The sequence below is a fragment of the Vidua macroura genome, chromosome 1 (assembly GCF_024509145.1).
Source record: "Vidua macroura isolate BioBank_ID:100142 chromosome 1, ASM2450914v1, whole genome shotgun sequence".
NCBI classification, from domain to species: domain Eukaryota; kingdom Metazoa; phylum Chordata; class Aves; order Passeriformes; family Viduidae; genus Vidua; species Vidua macroura.
This window is the reverse complement of record NC_071571.1, coordinates 27045734-27066244: the sequence shown is the minus strand read 5'-3', so window position 1 is coordinate 27066244 and position 20511 is coordinate 27045734. Positions and strand designations below refer to the sequence as shown.

Sequence of the window (20511 nt, the reverse complement as noted above, 5' to 3'; positions counted from 1 at the left end):
AGATACATCAGACATCAGCACTGGGTGAGATATTAATACTGAAGCTTAGCCTAGCAAAATGTTACTCTTCCCCACAAGTGACTGCTGTAGATTCTGGAGTTCTGCATATCCTGCTCACATCTCTCTGTCAGTGACAAAAGATGACCCAAAAGAAGGGGAGTCACACACCTCTGCACACTCACTGCCCCATTTTACTCTTCTCATCTAGTGCAGCATTACCAGTCATTGATACTGTCCTTAACATCTTTCTTCTCAATCCACATTTCTGTTCCCTGCAAGTCTTGTAGCAGCTCCAACTGTAGGGATAAGTACACTCAAATAGCCCACAGCACACTCTAAGCACAACAACAAATGATCTAAAACCCGCCATACCATGACTCTAATAGTTATGAGGAAACTATTTCTCTCACAACATACTTCAAAGCTTCTCTTTTCTCAGATTTCATCAAACTGACATGAATAAATTTCTTCTCTGTCCTTGGGAAAGAAAGGGAGGTCTTTGCCAAAATTCAATTTACTGATCAAAGACTTCAATTCACTTTCCTTCTTAAAGGTATGGGGTGAGGGACACCTGGGCAGACAGGACATTTACTCAAATCTCATCTTAAAAATTTTGCCTGAAAACATCCAGCCTAAAAGATACACAGGAGACATGAAGAATTCTGAGTCCAAGTGATTAAAGTTTTACAAATTTTTCCAAGTTTTAAAACAAGAAACTGAAAATGGGGTCTGGTACCACAGTTATTACCACTGCCCAGCGTAGCTAACTTTCATCTGTATCAATGCTAGTTAAAAAATTCCAGAGAGTGGAATTTTTTTAAGTTCCAGTCACAGACATTTTGCTTGATCATTTCCCCATTTCTCCTTTTGCTGTCTGTGAGTCAGTATTTCATAACACAGTCATTGTACAGAATACTGTATAGAATACACATAATCCATCATTCTTGATGGAATTGAGTGGTTAGATTTCCCTACTTCAGAAATAGAAATCATAGATGAATTTGAAATAAATAACTTGAAGCTAACATTCTAAAAGAAGAACCAAACTTTCATAAAAAAGTGCTCCTGAAAAAAAAGCAAACATATTTTAGCTCATTCACCAATGACTTCTATAATTAATTCCAGATTTTTTCCCTTGTTGACAAAGACACAGAAAGCCTCAAATACAAGGACCAACAGAAGCTGAAGCACTGCTTTTCCCAAAGGTCTGGGGGCCAAGACAGAAGGAATTCTTTTGCCTCTTTCGCCATTTGTATAAACAATGACCTATTGTATATGTCCCACAAAATAGCAAAATTAAAAATAACACATGACTCTAATAACACTCACAATTCTGGGGCTGGCAGAAAATATAAATACACTCAAGCTACTGAAAAAGACAACTGCAGCAATATTAAATATTTTTCCTTCTCTTCAACTTACTCATTAAACATATGTATTTAAGCTCTTTGTCAACTCATAAATTTTGTTTATGGTGACTAATGTTATGTTTTGAACCTTATCAATTTAACTTCTAAAACCCACCAGCTTCACATGAACTTTTCTACATGTAACTGTCAGAGGAAACCTACTTCAAAAATCTGTTGGATGGATTAATCTATACTGAAAATACTGTGCTGCTTAATTTCAGAGTTTTATCAATCTTCATAACAAAAAAAATTAATTATCCACCCATAGATATGCTTTATACAAATTTGAATACAAAAATGAAGGAAGCATGGTAATTTTTTTGAGGCATCTTGTCAAACAGTGAAATTAGTTTTGAATTAAATATTAAGGTATTTTTATAATGGGAATGAGACAGTAAGAACTTAATAGCTCTTATTCAACTTAAATAGACTTAAGTACATATAATATTACATGAAGTTTCAAAATAAGTCTTTTGAAGTTTTCAATATAAAAGTATTTTAAGCTAAAACCTTCTGAGATTTTTATAGTAAGTAGACCAACCGCTTAACTAATAATTATTATATACTGTATAAAAAAGCCTGAAGATAGATATAAGCTTTTACCAACAGTGTGAGAGGCCACAATAGTTTTGGTGTAGATTAGAAATCAACAGCACTCTTCCATCACTTCGCAGAAAGCCAGCTCCTGTGTTCCCAATTTTGCTTGGAATTAAGAGAGTGGAAATCTTAACTTTTAGTGTGTGTAAAAACTGCACCCACTACCCTACTTTGTGGGCTACTCCAAAACCCATGACAAGGGAGGCAAAGGATAACTTAAAGGTTGACAATCTTCCTGCCCTCATGTTCTCCATGCCCCATGAGGGACCTTATCCTTCTAAATGCAACAACACTAGATTTTCCCTCCTCACACCTCTAAATCCTTTTTAGCTAAGTGTGGAGTTTTAGTTGTGACATTATTTATGGTTTTCCGGGGTTGGCAGAATTGGTAAAGAGCCTGTTGAGTTTTGTGAGTTTTTAGGTGTCTCAGTCTGTTGCCAGGTTAAGTGATACAGTTCTTTTAATGCAATTTGACAGGTGACCCCAGAAAGCTATTGTTAGGGTGATATTCTAATGTCGTGAATTTAGAAGTGCATTAAAAAAAAATGCACTTTTCAAAGAGAGCAAAGGAAGGGATTGGAATTGTGGATGTCTTATCTGAACTTACATAGTGGAACCTCCCACTAAAATGTAACTTCCAGTGGAGAAATGTAAGCACTAGCGTTGATAATTCTCCAGAATACTGCCCAATGAACTCAGCTTTTAAACTACAACTACAAACTACAGCTATGACATGACTTTCCCAAGACATGAATTTAATAAGCAAAATTACTTTCTCGTTCTTCAGTAGTGTTCTTAATGCTTGCTATATTAACTACAAGAAGATGTTTCTTTTATAACAAACTAAATTTTACCTGTTATATAAAATAGAAGAATTTTTTTAATGGTTTACTTTTAAGAACAATAAATATATTTTTTCTTTTGACTCAGCACTGGTGGAACCACACCAAGAACACTGCATCCAATTCTGGGGTCCCCAGTAGAAAAAACGTAAAGGAGTTACTGGAGTACGTCCAAAAAAGGGACTATGAAGATGACTGACTGGAGTGACTGTCATACAAGAATAGGCTAAGGCCAGAGATTATTTAGTTTGGAGAAGAGAAGACTCAGCAAGAATCTTCTCAGGGTATAAATTCCTGTAAGGGGAAGGAAAGAGAGCCAGACTAGCCAGAGCTAGTGGTGCCCAGTGAAAGGTAAAAACTGAAATAAAGGAGATTGTTAAATATATATATATATTTTTTTTTTTTTCACTCTGAGGAAGAACAAGCAACAGAACAAGCTCTCCAGAGAGGTTGCAGAGACTCCATCCTTGGAGATATTCAAAACTCAACCAGATACTGCCCTGAGTAACCTGCTGACTTAGTTTGATTTAGGGGGCTCAGACTAGACCAGCTCCAGAAGTCTTTTCCAATCTCAAGCATTCTGTGACTTTGTTTTTAATGAAAGCAGAAATTATTTAGAAAGCCTTTCAAATTTAAAGAAAATTAAAGTCCTGCAGTTTACTTATTATTCTTTAATGTGAAAAACTAAGATTACCACTAGAGTTTTAAAAGCCCACTGGTTTTCTTATCTCTTTTTCACAGCAAGTGTTATTAAAAGAACTGTCAGTAGATACTAGCAGACAGGCTGTTTTTATGTAAATTTAAACAATTTTTACTATGACAAAGTAGCACTTTTATTTTTCCTCTTTTCATCTGCTCTGCATTGTCAGACATTAAATTGCTGCTTTTGCAGTTTTTACATACCTGTAGTTGCACATTCTCTCCAAAATGTAGAGAAACTTTAAATAAATATTACTGTTCTCATCACTCAATAAGACTACTAAAGCTAGCACTACTGATTTTATTCATGCAACCTTAATTTCTTAACAGATATTACATTTTCTTTCAAAAGAGACTATTTTAAGTATTTTATCAAGTAATTTTTTTTAACATCCCTCCACAAACTCACACACACTGTGGCAGTTACAAGCTTCATCAAGCACCATTCTCAAGTACCTTAACTCTTCCTCTTCTCAATTCCTGCACCATGAAACGTTAACACAGAACTGCAAGGAAGTTGTCCCCAGCAGGGTCTAGACTGGATCTCTTCTAGTCTTCATGTGAAATTTCAGCTCTTTGTTCACTACTTCAAGGTTTACAGAATTTGAAAACTGGTTTCTCTTCTATTCATTATTCATTTATTCTCTGCCTACTTAGCCCTTCCTTTAATTTCCTTTCTCATTTCCTTTTCTCAGTTTCCCAGAAGTTCTGTCTTGAGCAGCATTCCCATATTTTCCCCTTTTTCTCAAAATATTTGAAGAATACAAATAATTTAAATAGAAATATAATTTAAACATCCTAAATGTCTCAAAACCAATTGAGGTTCTCAAATAAAAATTTCTATGGACTTGCACGGATTCCTGCCAATTAAACCAGCAGATGGAATATTCTATTCCATCTACTTAGTGTCAAGTTCAATAAGCATTTATAAAGCATGCTTCAATTCCAGAAGATTCTTCCACAAACTGCCTTGTGTAGTCAGAGTTTCTATACAAGTTAAAGGACAGACAATTCAGAAATGCATATATATTTTGCTCCCTCAGAAATAGCCCTACAAAGGAAATGAGAATCAAATTCACAATTACAATGGACCTCGCTTTCATAAAGACAGTTTAGAGATGAAATTTTTTGTTTCTTTTATTTGCCTTTCTCCAGGCATAAACCACAAGTCTATGCTCGCACTTGGTTGTGCTAATGAGCATGCTCTCAGTTAGATGCAGAAATGCAGGCATGAATCCCACCCATTAACTTTTATGTTTTATTCACGTGGATCATTGAACAGAGATGGGAATACCTAAATTAAAAAGTCCATATTGAAAGGTCCAAAGAGACTTCCATTTTGAGTCCTGGGAAGGCTTAATACAGGCATACTTACAGAATAAAAGATTTAACTCCTCTCCTCTATTTCCCTAGGCAGCAACATCAGCACAAGGCGTAATTTGTCTCTGACTTTTACTAACAAGAACACTTTAAAAAGCTATTCAAATTTATGAGATTTTTAAACCCAAGGATAAACTCTGGCCACAGTTTACACTGAAGTGAGCACTTTAATCCATACAATATTTTCTTACCAAATTATAATCAAGTTTCTGCTATGTAATTTTGGTGCTGCTATTGCTAGCTTTTATTGCTATATTAAATTGTTAGCAAACAGCTAAGGGCTGCCAGAACAATTTCATAACATCTATTTCATTTTTAATAGTCCTTTGTATGAAACAGCTCTGAAATTATTGTTTACATTTTATGGTCAAATAAATGCCAACAAATTCTATTGTTTAGCTTACTGCCATTAGGATTTTTGCAATTATTTTAGTCTTTATTACAACAATATTTTTTAGAATTTAATAATTTAACTATCAGTCCACTACTATCACTGGATTATATTTGTTTTTACTTCTATCTTCTCATGCCAAAACTGATCGATTCTTCAACTTTTAAGTAAATATTGATACCATTTTCACCTTTGGCTATCACTACCATTTCAGCTTCCTCTCAAAAACAAACTCCTCAAAACCGGTTTAGCGTATGCAGGATGCTGAAGCTTTTATGAAATCCTGAAGTGCTATCAGATGCCATGCAGTTTTTCCTAGACACGTACTACTTTTAAAATCCAAATGTACACATTAGTTTTCAGGAAAAGGAGAGAGTCAGTTGCTAGTGTTTCACTTTTAGTTACAAATATTTAAATTACAATAAACAGAAGTTCTCTTCCCAGAAGTTAAGACTATTTTGAATTTGCCAAAGCCAGCATGCCTTTTTGGTCAACCATTAAATAATGTGACAGAAAATATATTCCAACATACACATTTTCTTCCAAGTAAGTTACTGTATATACAAAATTCTATGTTTATTTTCAGTGACTGCAAAGTCACAGAAAATAAACATAGATGCCCCCTCATGGAAACAGAATAACTTTCAATGACAAGAACCACCATCCAACACATTGAAATTGGATTGGAGAAGGATAAAATAAATGAGGTGCCAAGAAAACTTCACACATCCTTAATAAAAAAAAAAGCAAAAGCTGTGGTTTTCAAAAATAAAATTGTATACTGTGCTAGAAACAAGCAAGGCTTTTCATCAGCTCTGAAACATGAAATAGAAAGCTGCCAAAGGATGCATGAACCACACTTTAGACAAGTAATTCTTCTGTCCAAGTATTTTTACATGTATTACTTTAGATGCAGACAAGCTCCTGTACAGCATGAAAGGAGAGCAGCTTTGTTTCCTCATTCAATAAAATTTTATCCTTTTCCAAGTGACAAGTGTTGACCCTTCATTGTATCATGTCTGCTCATGGTTTGCTCCCTTCTACAATCACTTCTAGCAATATACATCAAAAATGACAAGCAGAAATAAGTGTACTGCATGTGCTGTGTTATACAGCTGATGTGTAAGATTTCTGTGACTGTTAATTAGGAAGCATACTTTACTGAATTAGCATACTTGGTATATAATTATTGCAAATCAGCAACATAAATTAATCTTACAGATCAATGTGTTCACTATTTATGCTGGAGATAAGTGTATTTATTTTCCCCCAAAATCTATACAATCTAATGTCAGAAACAATGTTTATTTAAAGGGCTTCTGGTTTTGACTTTAAAGCAGAGATTTCTGTATTAGAATTCAAATGCTTGGCCACCATCCCTCTACTTTTCTAACTTAACTTTTGTTTCTTTTTAATAAGAAAGGAAAAAGTCAGCAAAACAAAATGTCAACATTAAATCATTTCACAGCATTTTGTGTCAGAAATGTAATGGAAAACCTGCACATCATGGGAAAGGTTACTGTTCTTCCAGAACATCTTTTCATTTGGTTCAGGGCTCATCCCTCTACATAACTGTGCAGGCACTACCGATGGTTGTTCTCCCTGGGCTTAATTTGGCAGTTGAAGGATTGTGGCATTTTCAGGAAACCACAGTGCAGTGATTTTAGTGGTTATCCATCTGAAAGTGATGCTATGATTTAGAATAATTACTCTGTTTATGTGCAATGGTAAAAGTCAGTTACTACACCATATTCCAATGTCAGCTTACACTTTACTGACTATTTCCCTAATACAACATCACTTCAGATATCCAAGGGATCTGTCCAAGTCAGAATTAGTGGGATTTAGTGTTCCTGTTCCTTAGCAGTAAGTGCATGTGCAGGAGAGTAACACTGCTGTACTTTAACTGACAATTGGGTAAGGAAAGGAGCAGGAGGGAATGGGATGAACTCAGCTAGTTAATCAAAGCACTGCACATTAAGATACGCTTGACCTTTGCATTGTTACAACCAGTGATATGAAAAAGAGAAATATATTAGTCTTCGTTAAAAGCTTTTTCATATTCTTGAAGAAATCATAAGCTTTACTTTTCTTTTCTTGCATATCCTTTCCACATCCTTTCTTCTGAAAAGTAAGTGAATTTTTAGGCCTTTTTCAAGATGAAATCTGTGATATACTTAAACATTTATCTGTAACTTTGTAACTTTAGTTAAGACAGCATGGCAAAATTCTTTAACTGCTTGTTTCTCATTTCCACAAGACAATATTCAAAAAACATTTCTTCAAGTGATAAGAATTAAAAAATCCATTCAAGGGTAAATGTTTAGGAAAAAATCTCAAGAAGAATGACATTGTTACGAGGTAATGAAGTACTGCCTGGAATATTTAGCGATACTGAATTCCAATCTTAATACAGAATCTTGTCTTTGGCATTTTAAATGGCTTGAAGCAAATCAGATGCAAAAATTTAATTTCATTAAGATGAGAATGTTAAGGAATGACACAAAGTGTAAGTAACAGTTATAGTCTCAGCTGTTGTAAAGGAGATTCAGTTTTATTAATTCAAAGCAAAGCAAAACCTGAATCCAACCTTGTAGATGGCATAGATGAAAGAAACGAAAATTAATTGAAAAAACCCACAAAAAATTAAAAATTATGCAAAAAAAAGGAAAAAAATATTATCAAGGCAAGAAAATAAATGCAAAATATATAGCTCTATTTTACCAAATCCTAAATTTTGCATACAGAAAAAAATATTAATTTTGGCATAGACATTAGTCTGTATTATTCGATCTGTAACTTCAGTGATCACACTAGCAGGGAACTATGGTAAGACAAGTAGATCAAATCTAGTGAACATCAAAATCATGCTGAAGTACAGGAAATAAATTCTATAATTTTATTCCTTTTCCCGAAAAACAGATATTTTATAAGAAGAGTGATATTCATGTTACACTTCTCAAATTATCTATTTAGATGCTATTACATGCAAATTATTTCAGCTATTTCAAAATAAAGTTCAATATTAAAACTGGCTTTCTCTTGTTATTTACACTGCCAAAAAAACAACATTTACCAAATATATTCTAATGTTACCACTAAATGGGGTTTTTTGTTCGTTTTAGTTTTTTTTAAACTGTTTAAAAGTATGTTCTCCAGTAAGAAGCTTTGCAATACCTCAGCCTTTAGCACAATTAAGCTAAAAAGAACAATAATATCCCAAATACATATAGGTTATCCACAGCCTCTCAGAGAATACTACTATATGTAAAATTCTTTATTTACACACAAATTAGCAAAAAACCTGTATGCAACTGTGTCCATTGATTTATTAATGAAATTATTGTCAGTAATGCATTTAATACCATATAAGGGTATTATATGCCACATTAATAATGTGAAGAATAGCTCTGGTCAACGCTGAGAAAAGTGACTCAAGATCCTTAAGCTCACTGTACCTCTAGCTGCTTTTGATGTACAGGCTTCTTTGGTAATGCAAAAAACCCCAAAACACACAAACCTCATACTCTCACACTGTTACAGGACAAATTAGTTTTGAATAGATGTAGATGAAGTTTTGCACCTAAACTGCAGGTCACTTACTATCAAAACCCTTCACAGATTAACTAACTACAGATCAAAAACTTGTAGAAGTATTGGGCAGCAGTAATAAAAATGGTAAAAAATGCAAGTGGAACAGTAAACATTACTCTTTGGCATAGTAAGATTTTCTTCTCAAATAGCCATAATTTACACTACAGTTCTGTGAAGAGGTATTTAATTCAGAAAACTGACTGCAGAGATGCTCACTTGACACTAATTATGACAAGTCAAAACTGATGCTGCAACACAGCATTTAAATGGTTATTGTCTCCTGACGTGGTCTTCTACCACGTCATTTTATTACCTGGACATGAAAATTCTCATGTCATAAATTTCAGTCTTGTGGCTTCAACAGCAATGGCTTGGTTTAGCAATGCAAAACAACTGAATTGGTAATGAATCTGACATTTGCTTTCTGAGTATGCTGTACTATGAAATATTCTGATGTGATAAGCTCACTGCAGTGAAAGTGACTGAAGCAGGTTGGCCAGAATGAAGAAGTCAGTGACACGTTTGAATGTCAACTGAATTGAATTATTTGATGCAATCTGATGTAACAAAAAAATCATAAGAATGCCCACAAAAATAAGAAGCTACTGAGCCCATCCAGGTAGATATTTTTGCAGTCATAACATATTACTGGTAACCAGACAGGGAAATAATTTGATATGTCACAAGTCTCTCCTCTTCCATCACAAACTGTGATTTCAAAATCTGCATCTTTTTTTCATGAAATAATTTTAATCTTCAAAAAAAACCACCTCATTCAGTGACTGCTTTATCTAAAGAGGTCACTCATTACTTATAGCCAAGAACCTCTATATTGTATTTTTTCATTTTGTAAATTATTATAAATCCTAGTAGTTATAGAATACAAAAAAAAAAAAAAAGGAGCAAAGGTCTCTGATACATATATTTCCTAGGGCATGCAGAAAAATAATAAATAAATCCTGAGATACCTAGCTGTCTGGGGAACAGATTACAACTGCAAAATATAGCTTCAAGCTGTAATTTATGAACCCATGATTGCAGTAGAGACTTGATCAAGCAGCTGTAACTGAACAGAAAAAAAGGATAACTATGTATTAAAAGTTCAATAATGAAAAAATGGTAAAATACTCTTTGTTAGTGGAAAACAAAGTAAACCTATAGAAAGTTTCTCTTATTTACAAGTGGTTATCTTGTTGCATGTTTCTGAAGCTCATGACCCTGATACAGAAGCTTTATGGATCAACATGCTTCAAATATCAATACTACTAACTTTGGACAATTATATACCTGAAGAGTATAAACTTCTACTGTTCACTAAGCTTCTACAAACTAAAGCCCAGTATGAACTACAAGAAGGTTTGACAGATCAATAAACAGCCCAGAAAAGAATGGGGAAAAAAAAACATTGGGGAATGCTCACACTGCACTCTCCTATTCACTTCTAAGAGGAACACTAACAAACCTCACCAAATATCACAATAATGCTCCAACAGGGTTTTAGAACTTTTGTAACACTGAAGAAAGACAAATATCCATTTTTCTTCTATTCTTCCCAGTGTATTAACAGGAAATGTCATTAAATAACCTTCCCCCCACCAAAAAAAACAAAAAAACAAAAAAAAACAAACAAAAAAAACCAAACAAAAAAACAAAAACAAAAAAAAAAAAAACAAAAAACAAAAAAAAAACCAAAAAACAAAACAAAAAAAAAAACCTTTTGTGGAGTGTGTGTGTGGGGGATCACTTTCTGATTTTATAGCAGCCTTTGCCGATCCTGCATTTGATCAGAAAGCATGGCAGGCCAGATAACTTCTCATGCAGTTTTGCTCTCCTTTGCAAAACAAAGGCTCAGTGCTAAACTTTACAGAAAAATTACATTGGATACTCCTGTGCTATTTCCCAGCCTGAATTTCTTAATTCTGATAACAGAATTGAATGGTAGCAGGTCTTTTCCATGTGGCAATACCTCCAACATTTCAGTTTTGCACCACTTCTACACAGACTATGAGATAGTTCCTTCAAGACTACACAGTATTAGGAAACAAACCAAGATAGAACACAAAATCAATAACCTGAGCTTCTATTCTTTAGATGGTTTAAATTTCCCTAAGAGTTAAGCAGCAAAACAATCAAGGGAAAATAGTAGCCTGGGCTTCAGTTCAGGTTTTTCTGTCTCATTTCAGGAAAATAACAGACAAGCGTACTAAAGAAATCCAGCAGGTACCAGGTAAATAAACTGATGCCTAATCAACAGAAAACCCAAGGGGTCTGCCATGTACTTTTTGCAAATGTTCCAGGCATGAGTACCTTCAGGCAGCTGGATAGCCCAAAACCAAATGCACCTAGCAGTCTGCTTCTAGAGAAGCCCTGAATTACAACTGTACAAGTTTTATTACCAAACCTATGCCTGACTTGTAGGCACTTGGCTAGAGAGCTTCACAATGACTACAGTTTTTTTTTAATGTCTGCCCTAGCATATGAATTTATAGAAAGTAAAATGCAATGCAATTTCCATTTGAATAAAGTCCTCTGTGAAGAAAATGAACATTTGTCACTGTATGTACTATCCTTCTATCTAGAATAAAAAATAAACTTTTCAGAAGGCAATACAATGATGAATACAATGATGCAAAAAATGATCTAACAGGTAACTAAAGCAATTAGAAAAGTTAACTCACAGAATTAATCCCAGTAAATTATAGAGCAGAAATAAACGATACAACTGAATGTTACGTTTTCTTTCATTCTCTTAGTTCATTCCAATAAAATAATGTATTTGTAATCCTCTGTAACACATAAGATTGCTGCAAATTGTGGCTTAACTAACATTTTCCGTGTGACTAATCCCTACATTAGTGGTCCTGAAATTCTACTGTAAATAATAGGCTTTCAATCACTATCATGGACTGTTAATTTTGTTGCAGTGCATTTAAAGTAATGAATAATTAATGTACTTGTTCTGGAATAAACTTTGGCTCATGAAGAGATTCAAAACTAACAGCTGAACAAGTAAGGAAGAAATCCTTAACTTTAAGTTTGGCATGCCCCTTTGCATGGAAATGTAAGAAATAAAGAAGCGAAGCTAAACCTATACAAGACAAATACAATTAAGGAAATCTGGTGAGAGACATTTTTGGACAGAAGATCTCCAGAGGATTCAAAACAGACTGTCTAGAACACACTTTCTGTCAAAAGCAGAATTAAAGTGACCACTGTGTGCAGCTAAGCACGCAATCCTTTATACAGTATAAATTATCATCCTAAACTTGATACATACATTTGTAGCACCAGAATTACAGATGTCACATACCTTTAAAAGATTTTTCAGTTATAGTATGATTGGATAACTCATACTGTAGTCAACTTAATAGTAAATTTTCCTCCATAGTTTTTTTATTTAGTAAATATGACGCTGCATATATTTTCTTTTCTTTCCTTTCCTTCTCCTCACCTTCCCTGTCTGCCTTGGTACAGTGACTGTATGTGCAGCACATTAAACTGCTTGAAAAGTGAGAGTATACTGAGAAAATTAAGCACTTTTATATTTAGATTATTTCCTAGTAAATATATGCCTCAAAAATAAATACTACACACATTCTTGATAATTTGCTTTGTAGACTTATGTTTTTTGAATATTTTATAACCAGCATTCAAATCTATGTTTTCAACAAATTCTATTTTCTATTCTTTCAAATACATGACCTTCATCTTTTATACCTTCTCTGTAATGTTGAAGTCATAATTTTGCCTCAGTTACTGCAAATCAAATAAAATGGAAAATTCTAACTTAACTGACAATACAGCAGAAAAACTCAATACAGAAAACTACAAAAGAATGTACTACAATATGCTTGCTCTAAATTGCTGAATGAAGAAGTTGAATGTTTTTCAGAGATTTCTTTAACCTGATTTTGGCCCATACAAGAACAATACCTCTATTCTGCTTTTCTCAAATCTACTACTGAGATGTCAATTTTATCTAATGCATTACATTCCAAAATATTACCCAAGCATATCTTAAAGCAAACAACAGATACTGTATTTATTTTTTTTTAATAGCAGCAGTTGAAAACTGAATTATTTTTAGAGAAGAGGTTGCTTCTTCAGAAGTACAGTCATTTAGAAGTCCGCCCTTGAAAGTTTTTAAACTGGATTAGCTTGTGGATTCTTCTTTGGAAAACTGTTCTACACATTAAAATTACTTAAGTTCATCTTAATTTGTCATTTTACCAAAGCAGATTATACAGTAATACTGTGCTAGAAGCACTTCATCTGTACAATGCTGCAATATGGAGGGCAGGTTCTCCCTGCCCTCCATATTCACCACATTCAGCCACCTGAAAGAAAGACACTTCTTTATCTATGTTTCTACTCAATATGACATTCTAAAGAGATGACATTCCAAAGAGAACTACTGAGGAGCTATTTTTAAAGATTTGCATCAGTGAATTACAGCGTCATTAAAAAAAAAAAAAAAAAAAAAAAAAAAGAACAAAACCAAAACAGGAGGTACTTACGAATAAAGCAATTCCTCTGCAAGATCTATCATTCTAAGCAATTCATGCCAGACTGTAATTAAGCACTCAGGAAACCTTTTAAATGTCTAAATTATATATGACTTCAAAAGATTCACAAAATGAAAACAGAAGCATCATATCTAAATGCTTTCTGAAACAAACAGCAGAGGTCAGCTCTAAAAACAAACAGAACCTTTATTTTCTGAGTTTCTCGGAAAATTTACCTCTTCTCTCTTTTTAAAAAGTTCTGTGTCTTCATGCCTGCCCCATATCAAACCTCTGTCAAATATAAAGTACTTTTAACACCTCCATCTTTTACTACTCTTTCTCTCAAAACTCAATGAGAGGTAATTTGAGTAAAAAGATACTCAAAATCAACACTTTCCTCTAATTACAGTTATAGCTCTCTCATTTACAATGACACTTACAGATCCAACTTTGCTTCATTTGAGTATGTGGTTTCAATTAACTTTTCACTGTTAGATCTGTAAATTTTGACTATGCCACTAATTATTCTTGTAAAAGATAAAAATTGCAGGTTTACTTAGTTCAATGGAATTTACACAGACATGTATAGAAGAATTTACGAGATAAATTCACTGTAATTTATAAAAATAATAAAAAAAAAAGCCATCACATAAGGATCACAAGAATAAGCCTTTCCAGTGGACAAAACCACAAAATCTAAACTTTCAGTTCTAGTGCATGCTATTATATTGAAAGAGCCTATCTATATTATCTGACATTACTGATTAAATAAGCACTATCTTGACATGTCTATAATACATACATATGCTAAACTATTAACAGAAATAAAAGCAACATGTTTTAGACAAAAGCTTATAATTAAAGACACCCTAATTTTTATCACTATATTCACTAAGGTATAATTCAGTCAGTTAGTAAAGCATTATAACTCATCAGAATGAAATGCACTTTTTAATGATAAATCCTTCCGTAGTTACTTATTGGTTTTAAACCATATGAACAATAGATTAAGTGAAGTCAGTGAACATATAGCAAATAATCCCTTAACCATCCAATGCTACCCTGAAACTGCAACTAAAAAAAAATTCCAAGAGTCATACAGTAAGAACTAGTTAGATTATATTTTTTGCCCCAGATTCATTCCTAAATAAATTATTATTATAAATTATAAATTTCTGCTGCATTATTTGAAATATGAAAAAATCCATTATCTTTCTCTAATCCTCACTCAGATAGCAACTCTGGAGTAAGGGCCAAATAAACTTTAGAAGAACCGACAATTTTCAAAAGCAAATTGTCCAAGTGTCAAGTAACCAGCCCTATTTGTAGTAACAGACAGCAGAAAAAGACAGAAGGCTCTTCAAGACTATTCCCTAAATCTTCAGTTTAACCAGTTGCATACTTCTGCTTAACTCAGTGATGAACTTTTATATTCAGAAAAATCCCTTGTATAACATAACCACAATCCCCCTTTTCTTAGTTACAGGTGGGTTAGAAAGAGGGAAAATTAAATCCAGTAATTTTAGTGAAGACCAAAGATAATAATAAAGATCTAAGAAATTTTGGGCTTTACTACAGATAGTGCCAAACAAACAGATATTGAAAAAATACTTTGTTTTCCTGCCTTAACATGTCTTGTTTCCAAGGAATCCTATAAACTTGCATTTAAAACACTATTTCTACCACCACAAAGAAGTCCTGCATGATGGAACAAGGAGGAAAAAGCACCAGGGCAGGCAGAGTGTCACTCACATCACTTTGTGACAAAGCAATAGAAAAGAAGCTTCCGAAAACTTTCTCTGACATAGCAATGCTCTGTCGATCACTCCCCTACACATCTTAGACTGCAGAGTTAACATAATTTAGTAATTATCAAAAGTAAGCCTCCACAGCTCTTTAGAAGCAGTGGTAATCTAAAGTAGATAAAGTTGAAGCTATTTATAGGAATTATCCGAAGAAAAGCAAGTTTGAAATTTAATTATTTAAAAAAAAATAATATGGAAAATAAGAAGATCTAAGGAAATATTTTCAGAGAATTATGAACAAAGGATTAGAACATAACAAACTCCTCCTATGCAGGAGTACTGTACAGTTTCTTGGCCTAATTATGAGAGTGATTTTTAAGAGAACCTGTTGGGTTTTGGCATGTAATACGTTTATTTCTGGCCCATCTAAATTACTAGTAAAATCTTTTTCTGTGGTAAACAAGACATAACAGTAATTTTCTACCATTATTTTTTAATCGCAACTTAAGTATACAGCTCCTCATGGCATTTCTCATCTTATTTATGTCCTCCAGTCTGGTATTTTTAACATTTCCAAAGAACAGCCTGAAGAAAAAAACTAATTCACTGCCTTTTTCACAGTAAAACACAGCATGTGTTTTACCAGGATTCCTTCCCACAACAAAACGTTCTTCCTGTATCTTTTATTTCTTGCAAACTATAGGGCTTAAGAAAGCCCTTTACCTTGTCATGGGCAGATAAAAACCTGCTGCCACCAGTCCTCATCAGTGTAACTGCATGAGCAATCCCTGTAACACCCCGCTCTGTTTCACAGTCTGGTTCTGAGCAGGATCTAATATTACCCTGCAGTAGTGGCTTGTCTATATATGAGAGTCACAGTTACTGATGACTTACAGTTACTTGTACAGGGACTCTGCCTCCAATTTGGAAATACAAATACACTCTGGCACACAACCTTGAGATTTTATCAACTTCTATGGTAAATTATATGCTGTGGTTGATACTAAGACCAGCTATTCTAAGTATGTACGAGGCATCTGTACCTGTGACACATCCTGATTATACAGCTATGTGTTGCTTGTCTATGTCATCAGTGACTCTGATCTTTCTTGTAACTCTGACTCCCAGAAATAAACTAAAACACTTATTTTGGAGTATTCCTTCCAGCTAAAAGCAACAATTATATCTGACCTAAAGAGAAGAACTTGTCTAAAAAAATCTCATTGAAGCATACAGTACCTAAGTACAATACACTTTTTTAAATCTGAACTCATAAGATCATCTTAATGAAATCTCTGTAGATGCATTTAAAACCCACTTTCTGATTGATAAGGTCCATGATTCTTCCTTCAAAAATTGTGAACAGTTTTTACAGCTTTGCAAAAATACTACAATGTGAGCTATAAAAAATCTGCAGAAGTTGTGGTCAATGGTAGCTATTTAATAGCAGCTATTCTATACTTTAATTAGATTTCTACACCTACTAAAACATCATTCAATGGTCTTTTTATCATTTCTGTTTCAGATAAGAAACATGATTATCAAAACCCTTCATGATCTGCATTAATGGAGGTAGCATTAAAGCATAAATTCTTCACAATCCACATTTCAGCTCATAAAATTGTTGATTATTTTAATTAAATTACTTTTAGGTTGCTCATGTAGCTTTAATATCATTAAAATGTTGTTTTATCTTTCTGACCTGCTCTAAAATATTGACAAATCACCCTGATGAGAGCAAATTAATCCTAGTGTGTTAGAAAACCAGATTATCTTAGTTACATAAATAGAAATATTTTTGGCAGATCAATAAGTGAATCAAGTCAGTATTTCTGATGTAATGTTACTCTGAAATAAGGGGAGGAAATTTATTGTGTTTTCAAAAAGTACATTTTCTTCATTTTATTCCTGACAAAGTGATAAAGATGGGAGTTTAACTTCTCATAAGATCAGAGTATCAAACCTACCTGACTAGATTTTCATTGTCTCCAGTGCCTTTGCAGGTAGCACACTCAGTCCTTAAATCCTCTGACTTGGGCTTCTTTTGCAGCACAGACTGCCGTTGCCTTCTTTCTCTGGGAATACGTTCCTGTCACAGCAGAAGGCAAAAAGAAAGGAATGGGGGGGAAAGGAGGGAAGGAAAGCAAATATTTTCAATTATGGCATGGAAAGTAACACTTTAGCCCAAAGTTTAATTTTTTGTGAAACTGTTAAAAAAACAAACAAACAAAGCACTATATTCCAACCTCAGGTTTTTCTTCTTCAGGCACAAAGCTTCGTTTTCTTCCTCTAGTTCTCTAGAAGAGAATATATTTAAAATTCAATGTTAGGTAACAGAATGTTTTTGCTATTTATCTATTATTGCTAACAACAAAAACATATAGCAGGAAATAATTTCAATCATTACCTACAGAATCACTGCTAGTATTGGGACAATAGCTTCACGTTTTGAATATAAATCTACAGAACTAGCCAAAAAGTAAATATAAATACTTGAGTATGTTAAATCTTATTTTTAAAAAGACTGCCACTAGATTGAAAAATCTCTTACAGACTTTGCACAAACTTCCCAAAACTAGTAATTTCAAAATTGGTATGAACAGTGTATTAAAATAAATTGTTGAGCACTAAAATGTGCTCCATTTATAAGCCAAGTGGTAAGATTAAAAGGAAATAAATTAAAGAATTTTACCAAAACAAGAATGCAAAATAACTTACAGATTTTGAGGAGTAACAAGAACTAAAACTTTCAAACTGAAGCTTAGTATAATGGGTATATGGCAAATGCTCATCAAGCTGTAGCATATAACAACATATGACTGGTACACAACAGGTGTTTCTGATTATTCTACACAAGAATTAGAAATTTTTTCAGTATTGTTGTTGGCCAAAAAAGTATAAATACCAACAGCGTGGAGGACAAGGGGTATCCATGGACTGTACCAGTGAGTACCAAAGGTTTACAAGCACCTTTTAAGTTACTACATAAAACCTGCATGAGTTCAGGTTCAGTCACTACGTTTTATCTTTGAAACAGCATTATTAACCTGCTTGTGAGATATAACTGCCACAAACTGACAATATCACTCTTTCCTTCTTGTATAAACAGGAAAGTTTATTAGAAGGGATGTGGAAGAAAGTAAGAAACATCAGAGACTATTCCAGTAACCCAAAATATCTGACACACAGACACTAATAACATAAATACATTAAAAAAACAGGGAAATGCTTGTTCTTATGGGAAAAAATCACCACATTAGGAAGTAATTTATCATATGATAAAGAAAAGCAGTGCCTACTTTATGGTTTCTTAAAACTTTTTTTGAAGCAGCTGGTGTTCACTTCCGAAAAAGTAAACAAACGCTCATCAAAAAAATCTTAGACCAGTTTAGAAGCACAAGCAATGATAAACTCAATCCAAAGAAGCTAACAGTATAATGCTTCTCCTGTTTGGGTGTTCTTTGAAGGCGATTTATACTAGCCTCAAATTAAAGACAGCTCTCTATTTTAAACTGTTTTACAGTTTTTCACTTCAACATATCTATGCCTTTATACTTCTGCAGATTTTGATCTGTGTATGTTAATTACATTCTGTTTGGGAAGATTTTTAGACATGATTTAACACTGTAGTAGCAATGAATGTAGTGGAATGGAAAATGCTAGTCTATTTCATGGCTCTTTGGAATACTTTAATTGTCATAAGGATTCTCTTTCACATTTCCCTAAGGGTGATTTATAAAAACAGTAAAACCTTATCCATTTAATATGTATCAATATTTACTATACATTTACTAATTGAGGTGTTCTACATTCCACAAGCCATACAGTAGCACCAACATTTGGAAAAAAATATTTACTACATATAAATGAATTTATATGTAAATATAAATGAATATATGTATATATATATTCATATATATATACATATATATATACATATATATATACATATATATATACATATATATATATTCATTCATATACATATATATATATGTATATATAAATGTATATATATGTATATATATATGTATATATATATGTATATATAAAATGAATATATGTATATGTATATTCATTCATATACATATATATATATGTATATATAAATGAATTTATCAGTGTAATATTAGAGTTATTAATGTAACATGGACTATATGTCAACTATGTTACACAATTCAAGGTCACTGCAAGTTAAAACTAGACAAAAAAAATTTTGATCAGACACCAGCACACTAACTGCCAATTTTGCTACTTTCAGCCTCTGGAATTAGTCCTAAGAACATTTACACACTTGGACAGTTTTAAGCTATGGAGGCCCTCCTGAATGCAGCTGTGCAAAGATTACACAGAAGTAGGTATAATGGTGCATGCCAATAAAGGTAGTATAAGGGTCCTCACTCTTCACGTTTAAGCAGCAAGAGACAAAGAGCACACGCCTTGCACCATCAGAGTAATGCTATCTTGAAAACTTATACATAATTTGGAAATCTAGGTAATAATCACATTACTTTTGACTATAAATAGAAAGTATGACAAATTAATAACTCAATTTTAAGCAATAATGAAAAATATTTAAACTTCAGCAAAATGGAGACATAAAGTTTATAATTAATTTAGTCACTTTTGCCAAGAAAATGTTGGTTTTCACCCGTCTGCTATATAATGTGTGACACATATGACAAGGAATGTCACATTAAATTATACTTTCATTATTCTTTCATTAGCTTTCTAAACCTTCAAACATACTTGTGTTTATTCAATAATCACTGGAAAACAAAGATTAAAATCAACATCTTAGCACACATATTTGTAGATATTTTATATGCTTTTAAAATAGCAATTTTACAGTTCTTTTTCTAAACGTACCTCCACAGTTAAACATATTTTCAATGCTTCTGTTCAGATCATTTTACTATTGCCAGCATTCAACATGAAAAATAAGATCAAATTAACAACTAAAAATTTAATATTGTTTGATTTTCAGCAACGGCCCTCCAGTAATCTGACATTTGTAATTTTACACATGTTGTCACTAAAGTTACCTTACAGGTTAACAGGAAAGAATCAGGTAAATCTGGATTACTTTGTTCAATATTATTCATTGCTGTTTGCCTCAAAGTACTGTATTTTAAATTGCTTTGAATAATTTCTGTCATTAGCAGGCTCAGAATGAAAATATAAAATATTAACACTGCATGTACTTGCCATAAACAATTTAAGATTTGTTATTTATAAGTAGCTCAAGGAGCCTTGCTATTAAATGGCATATATTACAGCTGAGATAAACTTGTTCATATTCAAAACTTATGATGTTAATCCAGTAAAAGATGCCCATAAAGAGAGTGA

At 33.1% G+C, this 20511-nt stretch overlaps 1 protein-coding gene across 5 annotated transcripts in view; it reads right to left on the bottom strand.

The window, feature by feature from the left end:
• The window catches only part of PHF14 (PHD finger protein 14), a 161115-nt gene that overhangs the window by 75709 nt on the left and 64895 nt on the right, over positions 1 to 20511 (bottom strand). For all 5 annotated transcript variants that reach the window (XM_053974350.1, XM_053974358.1, XM_053974366.1 and 2 more), the window contains 2 exons: positions 17409 to 17459; positions 17130 to 17251 (listed from right to left, as the gene is read on the bottom strand). In XM_053974350.1, coding sequence (XP_053830325.1) covers positions 17130 to 17251; positions 17409 to 17459 — 173 coding nt within the window. The remainder of the gene's footprint in view (positions 1 to 17129; positions 17252 to 17408; positions 17460 to 20511) is intronic.